This window comes from Arvicanthis niloticus, chromosome 22 (assembly GCF_011762505.2).
Source record: "Arvicanthis niloticus isolate mArvNil1 chromosome 22, mArvNil1.pat.X, whole genome shotgun sequence".
Classification (NCBI taxonomy): Eukaryota; Metazoa; Chordata; class Mammalia; order Rodentia; family Muridae; genus Arvicanthis; species Arvicanthis niloticus.
This window is the reverse complement of record NC_133429.1, coordinates 33,422,401-33,447,359: the sequence shown is the minus strand read 5'-3', so window position 1 is coordinate 33,447,359 and position 24,959 is coordinate 33,422,401. Positions and strand designations below refer to the sequence as shown.

The 24,959-nt window shown below is 41.6% G+C and overlaps 2 protein-coding genes across 12 annotated transcripts in view; both read right to left on the bottom strand.

Annotated features, from left to right (window-relative positions):
- Window positions 1-10,697: 10,697 nt before the first annotated feature.
- Window positions 10,698-13,815, bottom strand: Bbs10 (Bardet-Biedl syndrome 10). 2 transcript variants are annotated; one of them, XM_076920206.1, is made up of 2 exons: window positions 13,562-13,815; window positions 10,698-13,232 (listed from the first exon to the last, which is right to left on the bottom strand). In XM_076920206.1, exons 1-2 carry the CDS (start codon window positions 13,744-13,746, stop codon window positions 11,276-11,278), a joined length of 2,142 nt encoding a protein of 713 aa, XP_076776321.1. In that variant the 5' UTR covers window positions 13,747-13,815; the 3' UTR covers window positions 10,698-11,275. The 2 variants fall into 2 exon arrangements, with proteins under 2 accessions (XP_076776321.1, XP_076776322.1); XM_076920207.1 differs by having other exon boundaries at window positions 13,702-13,797.
- Window positions 13,816-15,237: 1,422 nt separating this feature from the next.
- Window positions 15,238-24,959, bottom strand: part of Osbpl8 (oxysterol binding protein like 8) — a 141,238-nt gene continuing 131,516 nt past the window's right edge. For all 10 annotated transcript variants that reach the window (XM_076920195.1, XM_076920199.1, XM_076920205.1 and 7 more), the window contains 3 exons: window positions 22,239-22,344; window positions 20,553-20,655; window positions 15,238-19,097 (listed from right to left, as the gene is read on the bottom strand). In XM_076920195.1, coding sequence (XP_076776310.1) covers window positions 18,965-19,097; window positions 20,553-20,655; window positions 22,239-22,344 — 342 coding nt within the window. In that variant the 3' untranslated portion in view covers window positions 15,238-18,964. The remainder of the gene's footprint in view (window positions 19,098-20,552; window positions 20,656-22,238; window positions 22,345-24,959) is intronic.

The window sequence follows — 24,959 nt, the reverse complement described above, 5'->3', positions numbered from 1 at the left end:
TGCTGCCCACAATAGGCTGTTCTTCCTACATTAGTGAACAATAAAGACAGCCACCTACAGACAACCCCACAGACCAACCTGAAAATAAAAATGTATTCTATCGAGACTCTCTTCCCACATGATTCTGAGTTGTGGCAAGTTAACATTTAAAGTTATCACATCGGCTTTCTGTTAGTGTAACAAAATACCTGAGCTAATCAGCTTCAAAAGCAGGGAAAGTTCATTTTGGCTCACAGTGTTGGAGGTTTCAATCTGAGGTCAGTAGGCCGTGTTACTCTTTAGTCATTGACACATTGACACATTGACACGTTGACACGTTGACACATTGAACACATTGACCCATCACATCGAGAACATGGAGCTGAAGAAGCTGAATGTCTTGTGTAGCTGGGGAGCAGACAGAAGAAAGGAGCTGGAGTTTGCTCTCACTCTCCCTTTTGAGGAGATGACCCCAGTGACCTAAGAACTCCCCCCTATACCCCACTATATGTGTGTGTGTGTGTGTGTTGTTTAAGTTAATCTTAAGTCTAATGTATCGATTGTTTTACATGGATTTTGCCCACACAGATTTTCACCCATGGTTTCTCTGAGAAGTTTTATAGTATTGCATGTCATATTTATATCTATGATTGAGTTCAAATAATCTTTGGGATATCTATTAATATTTTTTCAAAGACGTTAAAAACTTTTACGGTCCGTGTTTGGGTGTGTCTGTGTATGAGTTATATGCACATGAGTCCTGGTATCTGTCAAGACCAGAGGCCTCGGATCTCCTGGGAACTGGAGTGGCAGGTGGTTGGTGAGCCACCCAGTGTCAGTGCTGAGAACTGAACTCAGAAGCTCTGAGCAGCAAGTGCGGTAACTCCTGAGCTCATCTCCAGCCCCTGTCTGTATTCAAGGAAGAAAAGGCAGGAGAAGGAGCAGTGTTCTTCTACCCTCTAGGCCTCGTGTGAGCATCGGGACATACATCCTCAAGATTTATAACACACTGTATATTTTATAAGCCCTCTCCTAAGTTAATTATCCAATTAATCTCCGAGGACAATGATCCGAATGATTTCTTCTGAAAACTATCATCATTTATTAACCTTAGAAAGCTGATGGAGAGATCCTGCCTGGGTCTCTGCAGGGAAATTAGAGTTCTTTGGAAACCAAATTTCAGGCCCTTCAAGGTGTCTTTACTGAAAAGCAGTAGAACCCAACTCACCGCAGCAGGTGAAACTCACAGAGGTGACACACTGGAGTTTGAGTGTCGCCCTGTGTGAGGGACAAGATTCTTCTGTGAACCACAACATTAGCGTTCTGCCTCTGCTGGCTTACTTCTTTATCTCTGTGGGGGTTGGTGGCTACTGTGGGGGTTGGTGGCCACTCATGTGTCACAGTATGCATGTGGAGGTCAGAGGGCCTGCCTTCCACCACATAGGCTCCGGGGATGGGACTCATGCCATCAGCCATTGTGGCAAGGACCTTTGTCCACAGAGCCATGTCACTGGCCCTGATATATAATTGTTAAGCTGACAAACTATTGAGGTCTTGATTGAGATGAAAATTGCTTGTTGAAACATTGATTAAATTGCATAGTAAGTTTATTCGGAACTAATTGGGATTAAGCAATAATGGCTGTAAATTATGGAACCCAAAGTGATATCTGTTTATTACGTCTCTGGCTGTATTAGTAATAGGCTTGGGGGGGGGGGGGGCAGGACAGATGCCGGATTGCAGATTGCTTGGCACAGTGAGGCTTTGGGAAGATTACACGCTCCCCCCCTCCCAGGTCTTCTCATAAGGTGGGCATCATGAGAGTCAAGGTGGGGATAATTCTTTTTGTTTTTAAGGTTTTATGTTCATTTTAAAAATGTGTTTATGTGTGAAAGAGAGAGGGAGAGCATGCGTGTGTGTTTCAGTGTGTGTGTGTGTGTGTGTGTGTGTGTGAGAGAGAGAGAGAGAGAGAGAGAGAGAGAGAGAGAGAGAGAGAGAGAGAGGAGGAGGAGACACATATCTGAGTACAAGTTACAAATGCCCTCAGAAGCCAGAGAAGGTGTTGGAGCTCCGGGAAGTGGAGATACAGGCTGTTTTGAGTCACTGAATGTAAGTGTTTGGAACTGAAATCAGCTCCTTTACGAGAATGGCAAGTGCTCTTAACCGCGGTGCCATCTCTCCAGCTCAAGGTAAGGCGATTCTGAAGGTTAGATCAGTCAACATAGTGAAAAGGACTTAACCTGGATTTAAGCACCTGGTAAATGCCCAGTGTCTTTGTCAGTGTTCTGTCACTGTGAACAGACACGGTGACCAAGGCAACTCTTAGAAAGGACAACATTTAATTGGGGCTGGCTTACAGTTTCAGAAGTTCAGTCCATTATCATGGCAGGAGGTAGGGAGGGCATGCAGGCAGACACCGGGCTAGACAAGCAGCTCAAAGTTCTACACCTGGGTCCACAGGCAGCCGGAAGTGAATGCCACACTAGGCCTAGCTTGAGCATCTGAACCCTCAAAGCAGGCTGTCCAAAATGCACAAGGACGAAGCTGAAGGAAAAGGTTCGAAGCACTGCCCAAACTCTTTCCTTTTGTCACCTGAAGGGTTCTGAAGATCACAGAACGGTAACTAGTAGGGGGAGGTACTGTCACCCTGGTTTGGAGTCCTCAGGCTGGCGCTTTCCCGTGCAACTGCGGCCACCCACTGCAGGAACATGTGGACCACCCTCTGCCAGTGGGGGCATCATGCCCACATAGACCAGGCTGGCTCCTTCCTCCATCACCGGCACCAGCTCACCTCCCGGCTTCCCTCCTCAGGCACCTGCTGCTTTTGTGTCCACACTTTCTCCTCAGCTCCAGGAAGAGGTCAGCGGTGAGTCTTCCACCACTTCACTCGCCACAGCAAATCACTCTGGCCCGATGTTGAAGGCACAAGACTGAAGATTTGAGGATTTCCACACTGCCCTTCTCATCCTCCTCACTGCGGCTGCTCCTCCCCACGTCCTTGCATGGCGATGACCCTCATCACGCTTTCCACATCCCTTGGTCAGAACCCCAGTTGTCCAATGACAACAGTAACTTTCTCCCTTTTATGCGAACCGTCTTTGACCAGATATTCTGGAAACTGGTTGAGCTTCTGAGCCCCCACCTCCTAAAGTCCTATAACCAACCATTTCTCCATCTTCCCTTGTCACGCAAATGCTCCCCCACCCCCACCCCCCCACAATGCCGAAACCAGCTTCTTTTTAAAGCTGGACTAATTGTGCTTTTTGTGTTTTGGGTTTTTTTTCCTTCAGAAATACAAATGAAAAGATGCCAAAAATTCTAGCAGCAGTTCGACAACCTGTGCATAAGGCAACCTAGGAGATGAGGGTGCGAGAGAGGCAGCTAATAGCATCTAATTTTCCATCCTGGTTCGATAAGGCCAGCACATCTGTTTCCCTGATTTCCGCCCCCCCCCCCCCCCGTGGTTGTGTAAGTAAACTAGTTAAAAATGGAAGCAAAAAAGGAGAAAACCCCAAACCAAACAAAAGAAACCCAAAGAGCAGTCCCCACACTTGGCTGTGCAAATGCACAAGACCTCTGGTCTAGAACCTCTATCCTATCTGACCTAGAACCTCTAACGCCTTTGATCCAGAACCTCTAATGCCTCTGATCTAGAACCTCTAATGCCTCTGATCCAGAACCTCTAATGCCTCTGATCTAGAACCTCCAATGCCTCTGATCCAGAACCTCTAATGCCTCTGATCTCAAACCTCCAATGCCTCTGATCCAGAACCTCTAATGCCTCTGACCTAGAACCTCTGTGCCTCTGACCCAGAACCTCTAATGCCTCTGATCTAGAACCTTAATGCCTCTGATCCAGAACCTCTAATGCCTCTGATCCAGAACCTCTAATGTGTCCAGCAAAGGTGGCAAACATCATAATCTTGCCTTTTCAGACAACTCTTAACTCACTGTCTCCTGAATAGGTGACCACTTCAAAACTCTGGATTCTCCCTTCACTCACCCACCCTTTCTTTTGGGATTAAACTAAACTGTCAGAGAATGAGGTTATTAAAGGGCAATCTGAAAACAACAACGACAAAAACCCAACAACTACACAACTCTAAAAGGAAGTATGTGGAAAGTTGTAGCTTCCTCCCTGTGTGGTGAGGAAAGCAGCCTTCAGTGTTGGCTCCAGAGAGACTCCAAAGGGAAGTCACTGGTAGCATCCTTCAGGAAGACTAATGTGGCCTCTGCCGTTAGGGGTTGGATGTAGAATGTCCCTTCCAAAGCCCATGAGTTGGCTTGGCCTTCAAGGATGCAGCGCTCACAGGCAGGGCCTTCGGGAAGTGACTGGGGCTTGAGGCCTTTGAACTGCAAGGAGGTGATAGGAATTTCAGGGCATAGTTGGGGCAGTCCCTAAAAGGACATATTTTGTCTTCAAGATTTTTATTATCCATCCCTCCCTCCTCCCCCTCCCCCTTCTCCAAATCCCTTCCTACCTCGACGATGTGAGTAGCTTTGCCCCATGATGTCTCCTCCCCACCCCACCACCATGATATTCCACACCACAGGCCCAGAATTGATGGAACCAGTTACCACGAAACCATAAACCAAAATAAACCTTTCCTGCTTTTAGGCCAATTTTACCTGGTATTTTATTACAGTCACAGGAAGTAAGCACACTGGTAATGCAGAACCAGCCTCTTTCAGAGTGGGAATGTCTTACCTTCACTACACAGCATTCGTCTGTGTTTTAAAAATGAGAGTCACCATCTGACCTCTACAAGATAACTTTGCTTTCTATAAATCTTTAAGCTAGTCAAGGATCACGAAAGACAGTGATGTCTGTAGAAGCCGATAACACTAGAATAATTATTCCTCCAGAGTCTTTGCCACATATTCAATTTGTAAAGCATGCACTCCTACATAGAAGACTGGCTTCAATCGGTGGGAGAGTTGAATAACTGAACTTGAGAACCTGTCTTTCAAATATGAAATTATGAGTGTTGCTGTGCTTTGATTCAAAGCCCATCCCCCACAAATCTCAAGTGCTGAACCGTAGGTCCACAGTTGCCGCTAGAAGGTACTGAAACTTTAGGAGGTGGGGCTGAGTTGGAAGATTTTTGTGCTTCAGACTTTAAAGGGTGTCCTGGGACTCTGGCCCTTCCATGGCTGCTATGAGCTAAGCAGGTTTGATTCTACCATGATGTTGAGTCTTGCCACAGGCAAAAACCAAACCAACCAAATACCTACCAGGTGACTTCTAGACTCCAGTTGCCAACCATAGCAGGATACGTCTTGTCCCATTTTAAGTTAATTATAATAGGTATTTGGTCACTGTGGTGCAAAGCTGACTGGACCACCATAGCTGTAAAACTAAAAATATTCTTCTATTTCTATAAAGCCTTCTGATTTAATCTGTGAGCCTTCTGACAACACAAGAACCATGTGGATTTCTAGCTGTCTTCCTAAGATTAGCTGCCAGGTCAGCCAGGCATTGAAAAAAACCGTCACAAGCCTCTGGAGCTCCCTAAGACACATGTGCAGACGAAGAGCTATCCTCCCAGACGCATGTGCAGATGAAGGGCTATCCCAGTATCTACTGTCTCTGTGGGAGGGAACAAGGTTTACAGACTGTACAGGCGGGCACTGTGGAGCATCTGGATAAAGTCTTGGAGCCAAAATAGGTCATGACAATCAATACCCATAAACACAGCACTCCAGTTCTCTGGCTACACTGGCCTTTTGGGCAGTCAATACTTTTACTTAGATGTTCCCTTGTGACTTTCAGCATCAAGCAGCTTTATGTACACTGGTTCCTAGGGAAGGATTCGAGAAATAAAACATATGGCCCATGGCGGATATCCCACGTCAAAGGAAAACAAATGGAATGCTTCAGAAGCATGTGGAGGACAGCATCCCCACTTGTGGTTGAATAGGAGATGGGGAGAGAAGCTGAGGCAGCAATGCAGTGGTCTGAATGAGGGCCGTATGGGCAAATTATACATCGAAGGGATGCAGACCACGAATCACAGCTTTGTTCATTTATTTTTGCTTAGTCTGAGACAGCCCTCTGGTTTATTGAAGTTGGTATAGTGTTCAGTGCGATAGCTCTGAGTTTATGCTTTCGTTTCTTCTTTCATTTATAACCCAAGATGCGCTGGGTTTTGTTGTTGCTTTTATCCCAGTGACTCGGGGCCTTTGTTATTGTTATTGTTGTTGTTGTTTTGTTAGTTTGAGAAGGTGTCTATGTAGCTCAGGACCTAATCTCATGCCGTTATTTATATATTTAAATTTGAACTTGAATTCTATGCCACGTGCCATGTACCATGTAGCATTCCTCTTGATCAGATTCCACGGTCTCATCAACTTCTCATCTATCTATGGATGGTCCTTCTTTTCTCTCCATCTATTGGAAATTTAAAATGGAAAAACGGCACCATTTTTCTCGAACAATTCCCTACCAAGTCATGAAGTTGAGCTCAAAATATCTGAATTAACCAAGGCCATGCACCACAGAAGATGGTTTAAAATAACGTATGCTTCTTCTTAAGAAAGTCTTGGGGTGAGTTCAGGCTAGATGCTCAGTGGATGCTGCCCCTAAAGAGAACAATTACTACTCTCATGACGAGTTAGAGGTCCACGGTCCATGGGTAGGCGGTACACAGTAACAAGCTATGGAGACCCTTTGGTGCAGTTACCAAACCAAGAATTTCAGATAAAGCATTTTAATTATGAGGGACATTTAGGAGGTTCAGGCAATGGGGAACATGAAAGACTGTTTTTAGTGAGGATTGCTTCCTTTTCAATGGACAACCTTCCTAATCCCCACTCTGATCAGAATATAACCCGCCAAAGATCTCCATGCTAGAAAATGGGTACAAGGAAGATGCTTGGATTAGAAAAAACACATAGCCCTCGGTACCATAAGCTTGTCTGTCCCTTCAGGGAATACAAAACTCTAAGTGGTTAAACACTCACTAAGAAGACAGTCCAGGGGCTAAAAGGATTAAAACAGTAAATGGCACTTGTACAGGACCTGAGTTCAAATTCAGTTTCCAGTACTCATGTTAGTCACTGTCATTGTGTGATCGACAGTTATCGATTGTCTACAACCCATCTCTAGCTCCAGAGGAATCTGGTTGATGTCTTTGGTTCCCACAGGAATGAAAACACACACACACACAGAGAGAGAGAGAGAGAGAGAGAGAGAGAGAGAGAGAGAGAGAGAGAGAGAGAGCGCAGATATACATATAGCTAATTAAAAATAAAAAAAGAGTAACCTTAAAAATATCCAGCCCCTGGAGCTGCCATGAGACTTTTAACAGAGGAAAATATGTTGCTGGGGCAAGTCTAAAAACTGGAAGTATAGTGTTATCTAAGTCTGGGGAGCCGACACCATAGCAGCTTCTGAACAAACAATGCAAGCCATTTGTACTTGAAGTGTTTTCATTAGATGTATTTCACAGCCCCGCCCCCCAGCTCCCCAAAGCAAAAGCATCTTGGAAAAACTAAGTATTGAAAGAAGTGGACCGAGTCTAAAGCTAGACGGCTAGTGGCTTTGCTATTTCAAAAATCTGTGTTTTTTCATACGGCCATAGCCGAGACCTCTTGCTGGAATAAAGGTGGAACTGCCATAACAAAGCGGCCCCAGAAGGCAGAAATATGTATGGCAGTTCATTTCCCTGTCATGCAGGTCTTCAGTGTATATAGTCCAGGGGGTTGGAATGACTCTGCTGGATCATCTAAGCTCCACTCTCATTCCTGTGTCTGTCATCCTCCGGGGACTGTCCTCGACTGTGGTCAAGCCTTAGCTACAGACAAGTCCGCGTGCTCACTCACGGGTCAGATGGAATGGAAATTGTATTTGCCCCTATTCTGGCTAACAGAAGTGCATGCATCCCTTTCGGGAGAGAATGAACAATTCCAGATTGTGCTTAAATTGTATTCATCCATCCCTTTGCTTTCGGCTTGAAACATGAGTCCAGTGACATTTCTTTCCTGTATAGCATGAGTAAATAGCTCTTTTGGCGGAAGCAGCTCAGAGATGTTCAATTATTTAATGCCTATTGGTTTGAAGATAAAAATGGCTCCTGCAGGCTCAAGAAAACATAAGGTTGATAAAGGCTCCTGGAGGTGTGCTCGTGGGAGGTAGGCTTATGAGATGAGACATCGCAAAGGCTCAGCTGAGGAGGCACATTTCGTCTTCCTTTCCTTCTTGTGGCGCAGCAGACTGTATTTCCAAGCAGCTGGCTGTCTCCATGTATCCAGTCCACACACACTAACACTGTGACATCGACCCTGCCACTGAGCAGGGAGGCCTGAGTTCTCTTCCCTTGCGCTTCGGCTCACCCTCTGCACAGAGAAGTCCAGATGAGCTTCACCAGCCTGAGACCCAAGAGGAATAGGATACTTTACTAAGTGTCCTGATTATTTACCATGCAGCTCCAGAGAACAAGAAAATGATCTTGATTTTAAACTGTTTCAGCGTTTCCCGTTGTTCATATTTTTTATTTCAGATCCTTCCTGCAACTTGGTTCTTATCACAGATCCCTTCAAATCCCTTGTGGGATATTTATTTATTTATTTATTTATTTATTTATTTATTTATCTATCTATCTTTTGGTTTTTTCGAAACAGGGTTTCTCTGTGTAGTCCTCCATGTCCTGGAACTCACTCTGTAGACCAGGCTGGCCTCGAACTCAGAAATCCGCCTGCCTCTGCCTCCCAAGTGCTGGGATTAAAGGCGTGTGCCACCACTGCCTGGTATGGAATTTAATTTCAGTTTTAAAATGATATACTTGCTGGGCAGTGCTGGTGCTTGCCTTTAATCCCAGCACTCGGGAAGCAGAGGCAGGCAGATCTCTCTGAGCTTGAGGCCAGCCTGGTCTACAGAGTAAGTTTTCAGGACAATGAAGTCACATAGAGAAACCCTATCTAGAAAATCTCCAGAAAAAAAAATATCTGTTTAAGCCAAGGATATACACACCCCAGTTTTAACTCTGTAAAGATTGTTTTAATAACATCAATGTTATTATTAACATTGTTTTAATAACATCAATGAGGGATACAACTTTTAGTATTATTTTATAAAGAGCAGGAAGTTCCACCTCTTTCCGTTTTTCTTCCTCCCTCCCTCCACATGCCTGCTTTCTTTCTCAGTTGGTCTCATGTAGCTCAGACTAGCCTTGAACTCCTGACCCTTCAGCCTCTACCCTCAGTGCTAGGGCTACATGCGCATGTACTATGAACATCATGTGACTGACTCATTCAATATGCCCTGAGCACACTCTTACTGAAAAGCCACTTATGCAAACGGGAACATCAGGTGCCAACCTTTCAATGACAAACTCCCTGTTTACAGAAGTCTAACTACTGCAATACACTGAAGAGTATTTGAAGTGACAAAAGACAAAATGAAGCAAAAATAACCTGATAGCGAGAAAGGTTGTACAGTGATTTAATGTAGATTCATTCATCATGAATTGAGATCATTTTCCCCATTTCTATAAATCTGAAGCATGCATCAAATGGCATAAACTTTTAAGATGGTGCTGTATGTAATAAAAAAAAATCTGGGACTGCATGAAGATGTTATGGGTTTGTGTAGGGCATGTACACACAGGTATGAATGTACCTGTGTGTGTGTTGGGGTTCCAGTGCAAATGCACATATGGAGGGGAGGAGAGAGCTGATTTTGGATGTCTCTCCTCTATTGCTCTCCAGTTATTTTGAGAGCATGTCTCAACTGAACCTGGAGCAATCAATTGGCTAGACTGGCTGACAGGCAAGTTCCAGGATCTGCCTGTCTGCACCCCAACCACCACGCCCAGATGCAGGATCAGAGGCAAGCTGCTAAGCCTGGCTTCTAGGCAGGTATTGGAGAGTCAGACTCGGGTTCCTCATGTCTGTGCAGCAGACCCCAGTCCACTAGTTTACAAACATTACTAGCCAGAAGATTTTCAAATATAAAGATGTTTTTTTGTCATACTTTTCCGAAATCTAGTCAGAAGCCAATGTCACCGACCTACTCATTCACTTTGTAGAAAGAACATGAAGGCATAGCAGACAGGCCATCTAGCCTAGTATTTACACAGTTAAGAATTTATTTATTGAGTGAATAAACTAGAAACATGTATTTAGGGGAACGGGTTGAGATAACACTGTTGCTTAACAAGCACATTTAAACACTGGTGTAAATAAAACATTATTTTGGGTATCACAATTATTTACTAAAAGGAGAAGACACTGCCCTTATCTATGACTAGATACACAATAAAGGGGCAGGGAAAACACTGTCATCTACCCTAGAAAGAACTGTCAAATTATTTGTTGCTACTGAAAATCTGGCCATGTACTGAAACTAAGAAAAACTAGCAAGCAACTGCATGAAATCCTTACAAGATTTAGGAGCCAGGAGAAAATAGAAAGAACAAATTCCCTGTCTTTTCTGACACTAACTTCTAATGATAAAAGGTGAATTCACAACAAATAGTCCTACTTTTAAACAGGTATTCAAAGGTGCAGATTTTGGATTTACTGTGTGTGTGTATCTGTGCAGAGTGCCACAGTGTACATGTGGAGCCCAGAGAACAGCTGTATGGAGTTGGCTCTCTCCTTCAAATTCAGGTCTCCAGGTTTGGGTAGCAAATGGTTTACTTGCTGATCCATCTCCCCAGGCCCCAACTGTTTTCAATAGAAAACAGAAATAAATCAAATGACACCCAAAAGGAAAATTAATTTAAATTTGGAAAATTTGACTTTTATTTACTGCTTTACATATTTGGCCTACCGAAAGCATTTTAAATGAAAGAGAACATTTTATATTCATGTTCATAAACAATGTAAGATGGCATCTGAAGACCTCGTTCAAGTCGGGAGATTACATGACTATGACATACAGAAAGTTCAAGGAAATGAAGTGGAAAAAGATACAAAAAAAAAGGAACTATAAAGACAAGCTCCCTTAGATACAGACTAGCACAGGAAGGAAACATATTTAGTCAGGTTTTGTCCCACAGAGCTGATACTGTGTCTGAATGGTCTGGTGGACTCAATGCACTTAAGGACTGGATTAACTTCAGTCAGCCAGAAGCCTATTTTAATATTTAGCTTGAGCTGAATAAAATTTGTTTTAGTGTTTGTCTGCGAACATGTGTGTAGAACAGAGGGCACAGCTCAGGACTTCATCCTCTCCTTCAATGCTGAGTAGTCAGGTTTAGCATTAAATGCCTTTGCCCACTGAGCCATCTCCCTGGCCCCAGACTGAAAGTCGGAGCAATTAAAAAAAAAAAAAAAAAAAAAAACCTGAGTGTTAAAGTTCGTCCTCTGATTCTTGGTCACCAGTTTTCTGAGGCTGTCTCTTGATGTTGATTATTAAGTCAATGGTTAATATTTTCACCAAACACTGAAGAACTGAAGTTAGTAACTGGTACTTACCAGCTACTGACTCGAAGCCTGACTGACCACTTCCCATAAGTTGACTGGTTTGCAGTGCATGAAGAGACTGCATGTATACGTGTGGGAAACTGTCCTTCCCCTTCTTAGCCCTATAAAGGATTTTTGGGATGCCTAAAAGAGCATCAGCTATTAATATGCTGATAACAGACTCGTCTGATTGTCGGCACTGTTTGGCATGGTTGAGGAGGTAGTAATGCATCAACATCTCAAAATTTCCACCCACTGGTAGGACACAGCCTGCTGGGACAGCTGATGAACACAGATCCCGGGAAGTACAGGTATCTGGCGACTTGTGTGTCACTGGCGACATATACCCCTCTCCGGGATTATCTGTGACCTGTAAATGTTCGGAAGAAATTTCTGTTCTAGTGTCTTCTGCTGTAGGATTTCCAGTGGAATTATTCTCAATGAACAGTTCACGGTTATCAGTTATCCCGATTTTTTCTGGAGATAAGCACTTCAGTATTTCATCTGTTTGGGATGGATCTATGGGTGTCTCCTTGTGTGCTGACCATGGCTTACCTCTTATCAATTCCGCATCTGAAGCCCCCAAACCTGAATATACTTCTAAATGTGTTTGAGTTTCCAATATAGTTTTGTTCTTTGCTACTACGTCCTGATAGGTATCAGTTTCTGGTGAGTGAGTGCTCTCTCTGCTCTTGTCATAAACAAGAGGACCGGGGTTACACTGCTCTTGGGTTTCTATGATGTAATTTAGATCAAGGTCAGTAAATAGCTGCCGAAGCATCCTAAACGCTCCATGGAAAGCTCTCTCATGCTGTTGAACAAGACCCAGAACTGGTCCACAGAGGACCACACAGTGAGGTATAAATGCACACGTGCTAATCAAGCCAAGATGGACATACCTTTTGGATCTAAGGATGAGGGGTTTGCAAAACTTCAGCAAAGTACTATCAGAAATTTCACACTGTGAAGCCACCTCTGTTAGGGCACAAGGAGAAAGACCAGTGATCCTCTGGACAAGGGAAACTTCTTCAGATGATAAACAGTCCACCACTGATATGCTATTTAGTCTTGCACAGTAAATAACTAAGTCTGGTTGCTTCACACTGGACAGGAGCAGTTTGATGTTCTGACTGCGGAAGTGCTTCATTACTGTTTTCATCCTGTCCATAATCCAACACTGAGATGCCTGAAACTGTGTTTCTGAATTGAGAACAAACTCAGAGCCAGACGATACAAACAGAGGCTGGAGGATTTCTGTTACTATCACCATCTTAATGGCACCATCTGCTGGGCAGTATACAGAAAAGTCTCTGGGAAGCACAAGGCCATCCACGATTCTAGAATCTGAAACAGGAAGGCCTGTCACGCCCACATTCAGCTCTACAAAACAGTTGTCCAACAACTCAAATATTTCAACCCCACTCTCACAAGCCATACACTTGAAAACGTAGTCACACATCAACTGTGAAATGAATCTGTGATTGTTTCTTCCCACACGTCCACAAAAGTATGCTTCCAGGAGCAACTCCAGGGAGTGCCTGCACAGTGTCCTTCCTTCAGCAGATGAAGAAAAGACAGACAGGTAGTGCCTGCTTAAATATTGGTCTACAATACAACCTAGCGTTTGTGTCTGAAACGTCAGCAGAGCCTGGGAAATAGATTTCCACTGACAACAGTTTTTCCAATGCCTTACATGACTCTGAATACTTTTAGCAGTGAGTGAATCTTTTTCTTTTCCTCCGACTGCACGAAGTCCTCTGAGTAAATGGCAAAGAAAAATAAGAAATGTTTTAGCACCATCTCCTGTTTTTTTAAGGTGACTGGAAACACACTCCACTATCATCCTGTATAGGAAGGGAAAAAAATAACTCAGATTTTCCGTGTTGGTGCCACGTTAAACCCATATTTTCATAGCTACAGACATACAGGTTGTCTTTTGGACATACAGCCTTAGCTTTACTTTTTCTGTAAGTACTTTATTCTAAGAACCCAGGGATGGGAAAAGAGGGAGAAGTGTTCTAGGTAGGTGATGAGGTTTGGGGCCTAGGACTAGTAGTTTGGGAAGAGCTCTGACCCGACGTCTACACTGGATTTATCCAGGTCCACGGCCTCAGGACCGGATGGGAGGTGGAGGGAGATGCGCGCCTAGCGGCCTGCAGCTGAAGCGAGGTACCTGGCTAAGGGATGCTCTAAGTGCAGCGCCTCCAGGAGGCAGCCTCCATCCCTGCTAAGCAGCACCTCGCCGGTGGGCTTCGTACACAACACCAGGCCGCCCTCGGGCCCCACGCAGCGGTTCGCGATGGTTTCCAGCACCTCAGCCACCCGCAGCGCCGCCGTCACGGACCCCTGGAACGCCATGAATCCGGAACCTTGCGAAACGCTTTCCGTTAGAAGGTCGGGACCCTAGGAGGGCGGAAACGGAAGAGGCGGGGAGAAAGGCCGTAGTGCAGTAGCACGGCGTTCGTGGATCCGCCCGCGAGTCGCTGGGCGGAACAGCCCAATGCCCTGCGGTGGGGTGGAGCCCGCCAGCCGTGGGCGGAGACTCGAGTGGTCCTGGGGTGTCCCTACCTTCCTGGCTCACGCCCGCAGGCGTCCCTGGCTACTGCACCTCTAGGTCAATGCTGGAAGGGCTCGGGTGAAGGGGCGTGAGTACCGCCCCCATCTCGGGCTTACTTCTCTTGTGCCCCTGCTTTCCGGCAAACGGTTTTAGGATGCGGAGGGCTTGGACATTGCCATTTCTAGGCTTGTGTCTGCGTTCAGGTATGGAAGAAACCCCACCTAGTTTAACCACTTTAGCAGAAGTAGATGTTTGCCCTTTATTCACATCGATGATCGATCGTAGTATTGTACGATTCAACACGTTAACCTCATGTGCTGCATACAATCCCAAAGCAGAAATGTTTCATGTATTAAAACAGAGGCTTCGGGGAGAGCATGAGTGCTGGATTCATAGCTAAGGTGCCTCTTTCAGTCATCCATTACATCCAGGGACCATTACATCTGTGATCACCTGCTTTCCTCATCTTAAAAAACACAAATTGGAGTAACATACCCCCAACCTTAAAGTTCCAAGGTGGATACACTAGAAAGTATTTTGTACCATATCTAATCTGAAGTACAGGTAAGTATTTTGTCATTTACTCGTAAAATTCTTATGGTGGATCATCACTCAAGCTGTTATACCCACAAGAAATGAATGCAGAACGAACCTGTCACTGTTAGCAGGAAACTGATCTTGTAGATATTCAATGACGTTTAACAGACAGCAGTTTCCTTACTCCACATGGCCATTATTTCTAGAAGTAGCACGTGGATTCTGAGGGGCAAGTTAGAACGGGGGAAAGAAAGACAAAATCAAGAGTACTTCTGGAGCTTATCTGAGGTGTACTCAGTAACTCAATATGGACTGGAGGGGAAACAGCGTTTCAGGGTTTACTGATTCTGCTTTTTTTTTCCTGGTTGCATTCATCACTAGGAATTACCTTTATACTGAAGAAGTGAGTTATTTCAAACATTTAAACAGTACAATCAAGGTTCTACTTAAGAGCACTGTGGAGTCATGATTCAGAAGGCTTTTGTCCGAAAAAGAAAGACTGCCTTTATGCTTACTGTGTAGTTTTTGGGGTCATTTAGATATGCTGAGCCTCATTTTTAATGTAGAAAATATGTATAATTTCCACTTATTTTTAAAAAAGAACATAAAGTACCAAGTAAAACATACATTAGGGATTCTGTCAAAATCCCTGTCAAGCCTGTACCCCCCCCCCTCACACACACACACACAAATAAGACCATTAATTTAGTACATTATGCATTAATACATTATATCAAGAGTCACTGGATCACAGATTGCTCTTTTAAAAAAGTTTATTTAGAATACCTACTTGTAGAAGTTAACATAATTTTACAGATCATTAGAAAAATTCTTTTCTCTCTGCAAACATAACAGGTTAGGAATAATAGATTAGAAATGTATACATTACAAAACCGCCTGTGACTACCTATACATTTACTATGCACCTTAAGAGAATTCAACAGTGTGCTATATTTACACTGCAGGTGACAACACACTTATATCCTATCATACAAAACTGACCAGTGCTAGTGCTTGACTTAATAGGCCCATTAACTGAAGTATTTAAAACTAAATGTATCTTTAACATGCCAGAAGTGGAAATAAATTCAACTGAGGTTCTGTGGCTCATCATTGAAATAGCTCATGGCATTTTTTTTAAATAAAGAATTTCAATATTATGATACTAAAATAATTTTTATGATAGATAAAGAGGCTGATCTTTCTAAATACTTTATAAAGTATAGTCACATTCATTTTTGTCAAGGTTTTCCTGTGGCTCTCACTAAATACATTAATCTTATTAATAAGACACTGGTCCTGTACAATGTTAACAGTCCATCTTCAATTAAAAACTGTAACAAAATAGTACTTTAATTGTAACAAAAACTGGACATACTAAACCCACATAATACATAACAAAATGAAACCAAATTATGCAGTGGTGGCAGGTTATACATTTTAAAGAATCTCTTTTTATATTTAGTCAAATAAGAAAGAAGTTGAAATGTAAACGTATTGAATTATGAAAGGTTCCTCTCACTTGGTCAAATTGGAAAATTTGATATAAACATGAACATTTTCTTTATTTATATTTAACATAATTCAAAATAATCTATAGTCTCACGTATGGCTCATCTTATGCCATCATACCTGTAATAAGACAAAAAAAAAAAAAAAAAAACACCAAAAACAAACTACTGCTCACTAGAAATGTTAAACACTGAAAAACGATGAAGTTTTATACATTTGTTTTTTAAAATTTTGATGAAGATATTCTTCAAAAAGTTAAAACTGCCTTCCACAAAATTTTGTGAATATGGCACAAGATGACGCCCAAAACTGTGAATTCCATCAAAAGGCACTGTTTACAATACTCAGAACGGTCTGACAAGTGGACCTCACTGATGTCTGAGTATGAATATATTTGAAATAGTTAGCTACACAAACCCTTATAAAAGTACAGCGTCACCGCTTACGTATTCTTCAGCTATATAAAAGGAAATAAAGTGACACAAATGATCCTTTTATGACAAATAAGCTAGAAACACATTATGGTTCTGTAACAAAAAATAAAGGCACAAAAGAATGAAATATTAAATGAGGATTGTATCTCACAAGGCCAACTTTTCAATGGAATGCAGCTGTCAACTGAGCTGTGACAAAGATTACCAATACCCTTTCTAAGTCATACTAAAAAACAGTAGTGATAGGAATTACAAGTTAAATATATATTGCTGTACCACCTGTGTCAATAATTGTGATTATCTCAATTTTTATGTGAGAAAATGAAGTTTTGGATAGATGAAAAAAACTGGTCATAGTCACAAACCCTAGAAACCACAATGAGTTTTCAGCAAGTTTGGAACAGTTAGTCACACACATACATTATGAATCCATTTATGAAGAAAGTTAACCTTTAGATCAGATTGTTCGAGGTCAGTCACACACTGGCTAAACTCAAGGTCAATTATATGTTGTTTAAAGGACTTACATATGAACCCACCAATTCCTGAGTTTTGTGTTCAGTTCACAGAAAGAAACTCATACAACTAAAAGCATCAGAGAAGCCTTTGATTGAACATAAGCTTTTAGTGTATAAGAAACAGTCACCCTGTTCATTAGTTTCTGACTCCTTAGGTAAGGATCCATTAACATAAGCTCTAAAGTGAAATTAAAAAAAAATTAACCTTTCCAGTCTTGGATATCAATACAAATAAAGCACTGTTGAGATCACAAACAACACAAAGGATTAGGAAAGAGCCCTAAGGCACCAACAATTTAACATTTCCGGGTTTAACAATGAAACGACTTTTAGTGATCAACCAATCAAGTTATATATAATATAAATTAATAGTAATTTAAAATCATATAAAGATCAAGTTGTACAATATTTACAAAATATCACATCAATGAATAGGCAGTTGAGCATAATATTGGTAGTAGAATATGAATACAAACAATATATTGACAAATATGAAATATAACCCAAAACTCCATAATGAAATACTGGATACAGGTACATCTTGCTTATGCTGTTAAAAGTTTAAAATATTTTCATATGAAATACAGCACTGTTTTGCTAACACCACATTGGAAATGGGTTTTCATAGGAACCTAAGGATACTTATAGTCGTTAGAAAGAAGAGGCTTGCAGGTTTAGCAATGGAGCTGTCATCTTGCAGCATAGAGCTGACTGGCTTTACTTGTACCTCAATCTCTTCTTAGTTGAAGGCAGATGTAGCCAGACCAACAGCTCTTTCTTAGTTACCATTCAATAAACCCCTCTAAAGCCTGTAGTTTGAAGAATCGACATTTTATGACATTTCAAAACTTAACTACCTTTTAAAGAAGTGTTTTTGACAATAATAAATAGTTATGTAAAAACACAATACTAAACTGAATAAATAGGCAAAACCTCTTAGGAACAAACTTTGCCTGAGCTGGAACAGAAAGACTTGTACAGAACTGTGGCTTGCCACAGGACGATGGAAGGAGATGATAAACTTCATAACTCCATATTCTCCAATGCTCAACTTATTGCACATTTAAGCAAATTGATTTTAATGTCTTAGAATAAAGGCCACTTCAGTCTTTTCTTACCACCTTTTTTGACTTTTGAAGTAAGATATTACATTTTTCCTCTTCTATTTACTCCTTGAGCACTCTTGTGTCTAAATGAAAGCTAAAGACTTTTTCATAAAGAAAACATCCAATCTTCAGGATTTTTTACATAACCTATATAAACACATCTGACCATTCCTTTTTTTACCAAGTGCTTAAGATGGGATTGTAACATATAGATCCATGTAGCTGCTTACCAGTCTTTAATAGTGAGATATATATGTATATATATAACTATGTATTCACCTATATCTGTAACATTAAATGCTAGGGGTTAGAAAATCTTGTGTAAACTCTTAAAAATTTTCTACTTGTCCCTTACAATATATTAATTCTGATCACCCACATATTTTTCTTGGTGTATCTAAGAAGACAAACTGAGATAGATAACTTGGAGATGGTTTTAGCAGTATAATGTATTGAATTACTCATAATACGTCTATTATCTATCATTTCCCACTGTAATTCCCTAGTGAAAGTTATATGCCGGTCTTCTGAAGACAACAGTTGACCACAGCTGTATGTACAGGAGTGACGGCATCTTCATTTTATCAGAACACATCACGGCACACTGCAGAGCACAGGGACGGCTGTCAGGGACGAGCTCTTGGATAGTAAACACATGTGCGTTTACTACACTCGCATGGAGGCACAGTCTCATCAAAGTGTTCTGGCACTTAACACACAGCCGACTGTCCTAACCAAACACAGCAGCTCTTGTTTCAGGCTAAGGTTAAAGGATGTGAAAAGTAGGCAGACATTTCTACGTTGTTGGATTCAGAAATACTGTGATGCTTTGATAAAGAGCAAACCAATCTGAACATTGGTCCCAGGTCACATGTCATCTTTCTAGTTCACTGACTCAACTGCTGAGAACTGCTACTTAAATATAAAGTTTATTATGACTTGAAGCAAAATCAGAAGGAAAATGACCAAGTAGTCTTTCTGTTGCAGAAAATAGTCTGTAGCAGTTGTACTTGAAAGTAAATGATTTCGAAGAGCCATGATATTTCTGCAAAATAAGCAACAACACATTTTATAATTACTTTTTAGAAATGTTATCATAAAATCATTATTATAATTTGTTATTTTACTGTCACGAGGTGTCTAATTACATTACCTAAGGTAACTAGCTCAATTAACTACTGCCCTGTGACTGAGACTGCCAGGATTCAGGCTAGGATGCTTTAAGTACATGGAATCAAGCATATTACTTTATGATACCATATCAAACATAGTCATTAGAGTTTAATGATCCAGAAATAGCTCTTCTATTTTTAATATATTACATACGTGTAACTTTTCATAACATGAATTATATAAAGAGTGGCTTTAAGGAGAGCACTTGCTCTTCAGTTGGCTGAGTTTATCTTTAATTGTGAGACAAGAGTGGAGTAAAAATTCCAAATTCTTCAGGAAAAAAGTAATGCAACAGATTTTTTTAATACTGTCAAACTGAAGAATATTCAACAGCATTTTTATGCTAAAAATGTGAACTTAGTCATGAATATACTTATAGCATCTTCAAAAGGAGCTGATGAGTGAGTCACTGTGACTTTTTTCTTTTTGGAAATGTGCTATGAAAAAAAGAAGGCAAAAGCAGCCAAGTAGGTTTATACGTATCCCTCAATTGTATAATGTGAAAACCATTCTAAGTCCTGGTAACACTCAGGATGCACATGTCATCCTGACTGCTCTGAGGAAGCGAACAGTCCAGTGGGACCAACAGCAGATCGATGGCAGTTAGGCCGGCTCATGTACAGAACAGGCTAAATAATCAGACTATTACAAAAAAAAAGTGACATTGGGAGGTAAACTAATGGATATGCAGAGTTTTTCCTTTTCTGTCTGTCTTTTTTGAGTCACAGACTCACCCCCCCACCCCCCCACCCCCGGAATGCTCTGTATAGACCAGGCAGAGATTTGCCTGCCTGTGCCTCCTGAGTGCTGAGAGAAAAGGGATGAAAGTTTAACACTAAACATGTAAATGCTCACCTAGCTAGTCTCTGTAATGGACAGGAGCATGAACTTCTTTCCTCCGGGCCCACTGTTAAATGTTAGTAACTGTTAGGTGCTAGATTATGGAATGGTGTGTGTCTCAGGGCAGTGACTATGCTGCTATGCATGTATTTCAGTTATTTTAAGACATGGCACATTACAATCGCATATTAGCCACACACAGAAGGGACTGCAGGAGCAAGTAAATGTGTCAACTTTGTCAAAAACAACTCTTCCTCCACATCTACCCCAGCCACATTCCCAGCATGCCATTAGCAGTAGAACATTCTACCCTCAGAGAGAGAAAACCCTCATGACTCCATCTTTCTGCAATGTGGGAGGAATTTTTAAGTCTGAGAATTCAGGCAACAGAGGTGGAGTTATGAAAATGTAGAGTGTACATGATTCCCTGTAACAAGGTCTTGACTCCTCTGGACTCAAATGACTAGCCACTGTCAGAAAATGTTACCTTTTAATTTCTTCCTGTGTTTGTTTTATAGATTCAATGGAGCTCTGAATGTCTCCCAGGTCTATCCCCTTCTTTCTTCGTGTACTTGGTTTTACAGATTGACCTAAAAGACATTTAGAACCAAGTTGTAGTCACAATCTATAGTTAAATTTAATGACGCATGTAATGACAATTTTTCTAGGCATTGGTTTGGATGGCCCACAGACTAATAAAATAAATATAATATTCTGCATCTCTAAGTCTGAAACATATCAAATCAAAACTAGAACACTGAATATAGTTAGAAATTAATTTGTGTAATCAGTTTCATTTTTTTAATCTACTAAAACAAGCAAAATAGAATCATTTAACGTCTGTATTACTAGGGCTGGGGAGGTAGCTCACTGGTTAAGAGCTGTTGTTCATTCCCAGCACCTATGTGGCAGCTCGCAGCTGTCTGTAATGTCAGTTCCAGGGGATCAAAAACCCTCACACAGACATGCATGCAGGTAAAACAGCAATGCACACGAAACATAAATCAATGTCTACAAATTTGAATTACTTTGGGAAGACATCACTGTCCTGGCCTGCTGGACAGATCAGAAGAAGGTAGTGTTCTGAGCTCCAGTCACCTTCTAGCACTGCTGTTATCTCAGTCCCTTTCCAACTGTGTTTGCATCTTTTTCTCAAGGTTCTTGTTCTGAACTAAGGATCCTAGGATTGTCCCTGCTTCACAGTTGTAAGGCATCAAGTGTCAATAAATATTAGCAGACATATGACAGGTAATACAGTGTACCGATGCAAGGCAATTGAAGAGAAATATCTGTACATCCAACGTATACATATCCCACACTCCCATCCTCCAGGCTCCTGACCTTGCACAGCCAACTCATTCCAAGGGCAAGCTGGGTTTAGTCTCCTGCTGTATAGCAACACTGCAGAAAGTGTCTTTCTGCCATCACCACTCCAGGGCCCAAGCCTGGGGTCAGACCACTAGAGAGTCGAGACACTCATCAAGAACCCTCCCCACCGGGCCTGAGCTCCTTCCCTGTTTGGTAAGGCCCTCTTCACGGACCATCTAATGGCCTCCATTACTACTTATCCCTCTGGTGTTACCCTGCAAGTAAATCAGGCTCCCAGCTTACTGTAAACTCACAGACACTGTGCTGAAAGTAGATTGAAACACATTCCTTTCAGTTTCCTACAATGTCTAAAGTGTTACTTTAATCCCTTCTTAATTGTATCTCGATATAGTTGATGACAGTTCACACGGTATCTGACTTGGTCAAGACACTACTCAATCTAGTTGTCCATAGGTTTTCCACATCTATATTCTCATTTGTCAGTGACTTCCAAATACTACTAGCTTATTTAGGAATGAGAAACTCTTTTGAAACATGAAGTGACTCAAAACTTAGAATATGCTTCCTGAAGTCAATCATCACCATTTCACTGATGCAGAGGGGCTGTCACTGCAGTGTCGGCTCAGCTGCAGGCTTTTCCTCGCTCCACCTCCTGAGCCTTTACCTTCATGACTCTAAGCTGACTGTCCTCCATAATCCAATCAGGTCATATCCAGTTCCTGTTTCCACAGAAACTCGAACATTCTGAGTTAATGTGAAAACCACGTACATACACCTAACACCAGAGTAAAGATCTCCTTAAAGATGACTCCCAGTGACTCGTCTCTGATCCTTATCTTTTTACCTTCACTTCCAGATGAATCCTGGTTGTCGGGCTCTGGGGAAGAATAGCCTTTTGCCACTTTCTTCTGTTGCCTTGTTGGTTTGTGTTTCATTTTTGGAACACTAACCTGAAAACAACATATTATGTGAATTTTCACTGTAACCTGGAATTATAGCCTGTGCATTCACATGTACAACTGTCAGAACCACTGGTGGGTGCAATGCTTAGGAATGAAAGCACAATCTGAGGACATTTAAAAAGACGCGCTCACTGCATTCAGCAAGCAACCCCCCTAGCTGATTTTAAGTGGGTACTAAGACTAAAAACAAAGACATTTATGAAGTAACCTCCCATTCCTGACCTGCATACACACAATTGCTCCCTCCTCCACAGAGCAGGTGCATGCTGTCAGTCTGTATCCTCTTCACCTTTAAGTCTACACACACACTACATCCAGTGTCTCACACAGCATTCTTATGTTGGTCTCAATGGTGAACATACCCACTGGATGATGTTAAGTTACTTGGGTAATGCAGAAAGCAGTTGATGGTAAACTGAAATTATACTTTTTGCAGTACACCTAGCCTTACTAAAAACATCTATGTGCAGGCACAAGATTCAGATGTGGATTAAGCATTAGCTAGGAATAATAAATAAACTGTAGAGTAGTAAGTAATAGGTTTGAAATTGTGGTCACCAGTCCCAAACTTAAAAACCAAAATCAAGAGAAGAAATGACTCAAAGGTAAGGGACCGTGCGTGCTTAGAAATACAGGAAGTCAATGGTCACCTATCTTTAACTTCGTATGTAACTTCACCATTGTAACAACGTGTCCTTAGTTATTCCTTGGAATAATTTTATAAAACCTTATATATGAACCGTAAGAAGAACACACCTTATATGTATACTAAGAAGGCAGTTTGTGGATTCGGTCTATCTTACTTTAAATACTTAGGTTCTCACAAACGGGGGTTAGCAAGAGTCTATTTACAAGGAAGAGCACATCTCATGTGTCTCTACTACGGCAGCGGAACATGATTTAAACACATTCACACTTTTAATCTCAGCACTAGAGAGGCACAGACAGGTGGGTCTCTGTGTCTGAGGACAGCATGGTCACCAGTGTGAAATCCAGGCCAGCCAGGGCTAGACAGTGGGACCTTGACTGAAATGATTGAAAAACATAAATCCAAACAAAGTTTTGCAATTTAAAATTGTAATAGCATGTATATATGATAAATGTTTCCATCTTTAAACTACTATGTAGTTAATTAACTAGCACTGATTATCCCAGTGTAGTGTACCACCTCCAAGGTTCTGCAAGTCCTTATCTCTTCCCTTTCAAGTCACTAGGAGTCTGTAATCTACTCTTTGATTCTGGGAATCTGCCTACTTGGAAACCGTAGAATATTTGTCCTTTAAGAGTATACTATGTTGGAACATGAAGCAGAACTTAACTATTTTTATGCATGGCTAATTTTCCACTATATGGATATAATATATGTTTTGTATATGCAAGTATCTGTTAATGGATCCTGCAGTTTCTTCTGGGAATTGTGAATATTCTCAATGAATACTGTTACATTGTATTTATTGTTCTGATTTTCAATTTGTTTTGGCATACAAGAGCTGGGTCATGTGGTAATTCTGTGTTATGTAGTCTTTTAGGAACTGCTAAACTGTTTTTCCCCAATGGCTGCAAATTTTATGTTCCTGTCAGAAATGCACTGGGGCTCTAGTTTCCATACCTTCACCAATACTTGTCTTTTCTTCCTCTTCTTCTTCTTCTCCTTCATCTTCCTCCTCCTCTTCTTCCTCCCCCTCCTCCTTCTCCTCTTCTTCCTCCTCCTTCTTCTTTTCTTCTTCTTTCTCGCTCTCTCCCTCCCTCCCTCCCTCTCTCTCTCTCTTACAGAGTAAGTGGGAAGGGGTTTTCAGTTGTATTTCATATATTAATATTAAACATTTTAATATTTTTTTTTGTTTTGTTTTGGCCATTTGTGTCTTCTTTGGAGAAATGTCTAGTCATTTGCCTTTTTAAAAAATCCAGGCTGTCTTTTTGAAAAGCCAGGGACTCTTTTAAGAAGTTCGGACGTTTATACATTGTTAGATAAATGATTAGCAAACACTCTGATTCTGTATCTCGTCTTCATGGCATGCATCATCTGATGTTTAATAATGTAGATTTCTTTGTTTGTTTGTGTCTGGGTGCTTTGCCTGCAAGTATGGATATACTCCCATGTGTGCCTGCCTGGGGCTGGTGGAGGCCACATGGGGACACTGGGTCCCCTGAACAGGAGTCAGGAACAATGGGGAGCTGCTGTGTAGGTGCTGGGAGCTGAGGGAGCTGAGCCTGTGTCAGCTGTGTTTACAGCCGCTCTCCATCCCCAACGGTTTAACCTTCTGGTGGCTGGTGGTATTTGCGCTTTTAGTGTCTTATTTAGAATCTATTTCTAAACAGGAAGTCATGATGACTTACACTGTTCTCTATGCATTTTATAGTCATAGCTCTCGTTTTATGTATAGATCTATTCTAGGTTACCTTTTGTACACTGCAAGGCAGGTAGATCTACCTCAGTACCATTTGTTTAAATCTTTTTCCAAGGAGTGGGAGAAATCATTGCCAAAAGTAATTTTTAAACCTTTTTTGAAAATTTATTTCATTTTTATATGTATGAGTGTTTGCCTGAGTATATGTTTACCTACAGAGGCCAGAGTAAGGTGCCGATCCCCTGGAGCTATAGC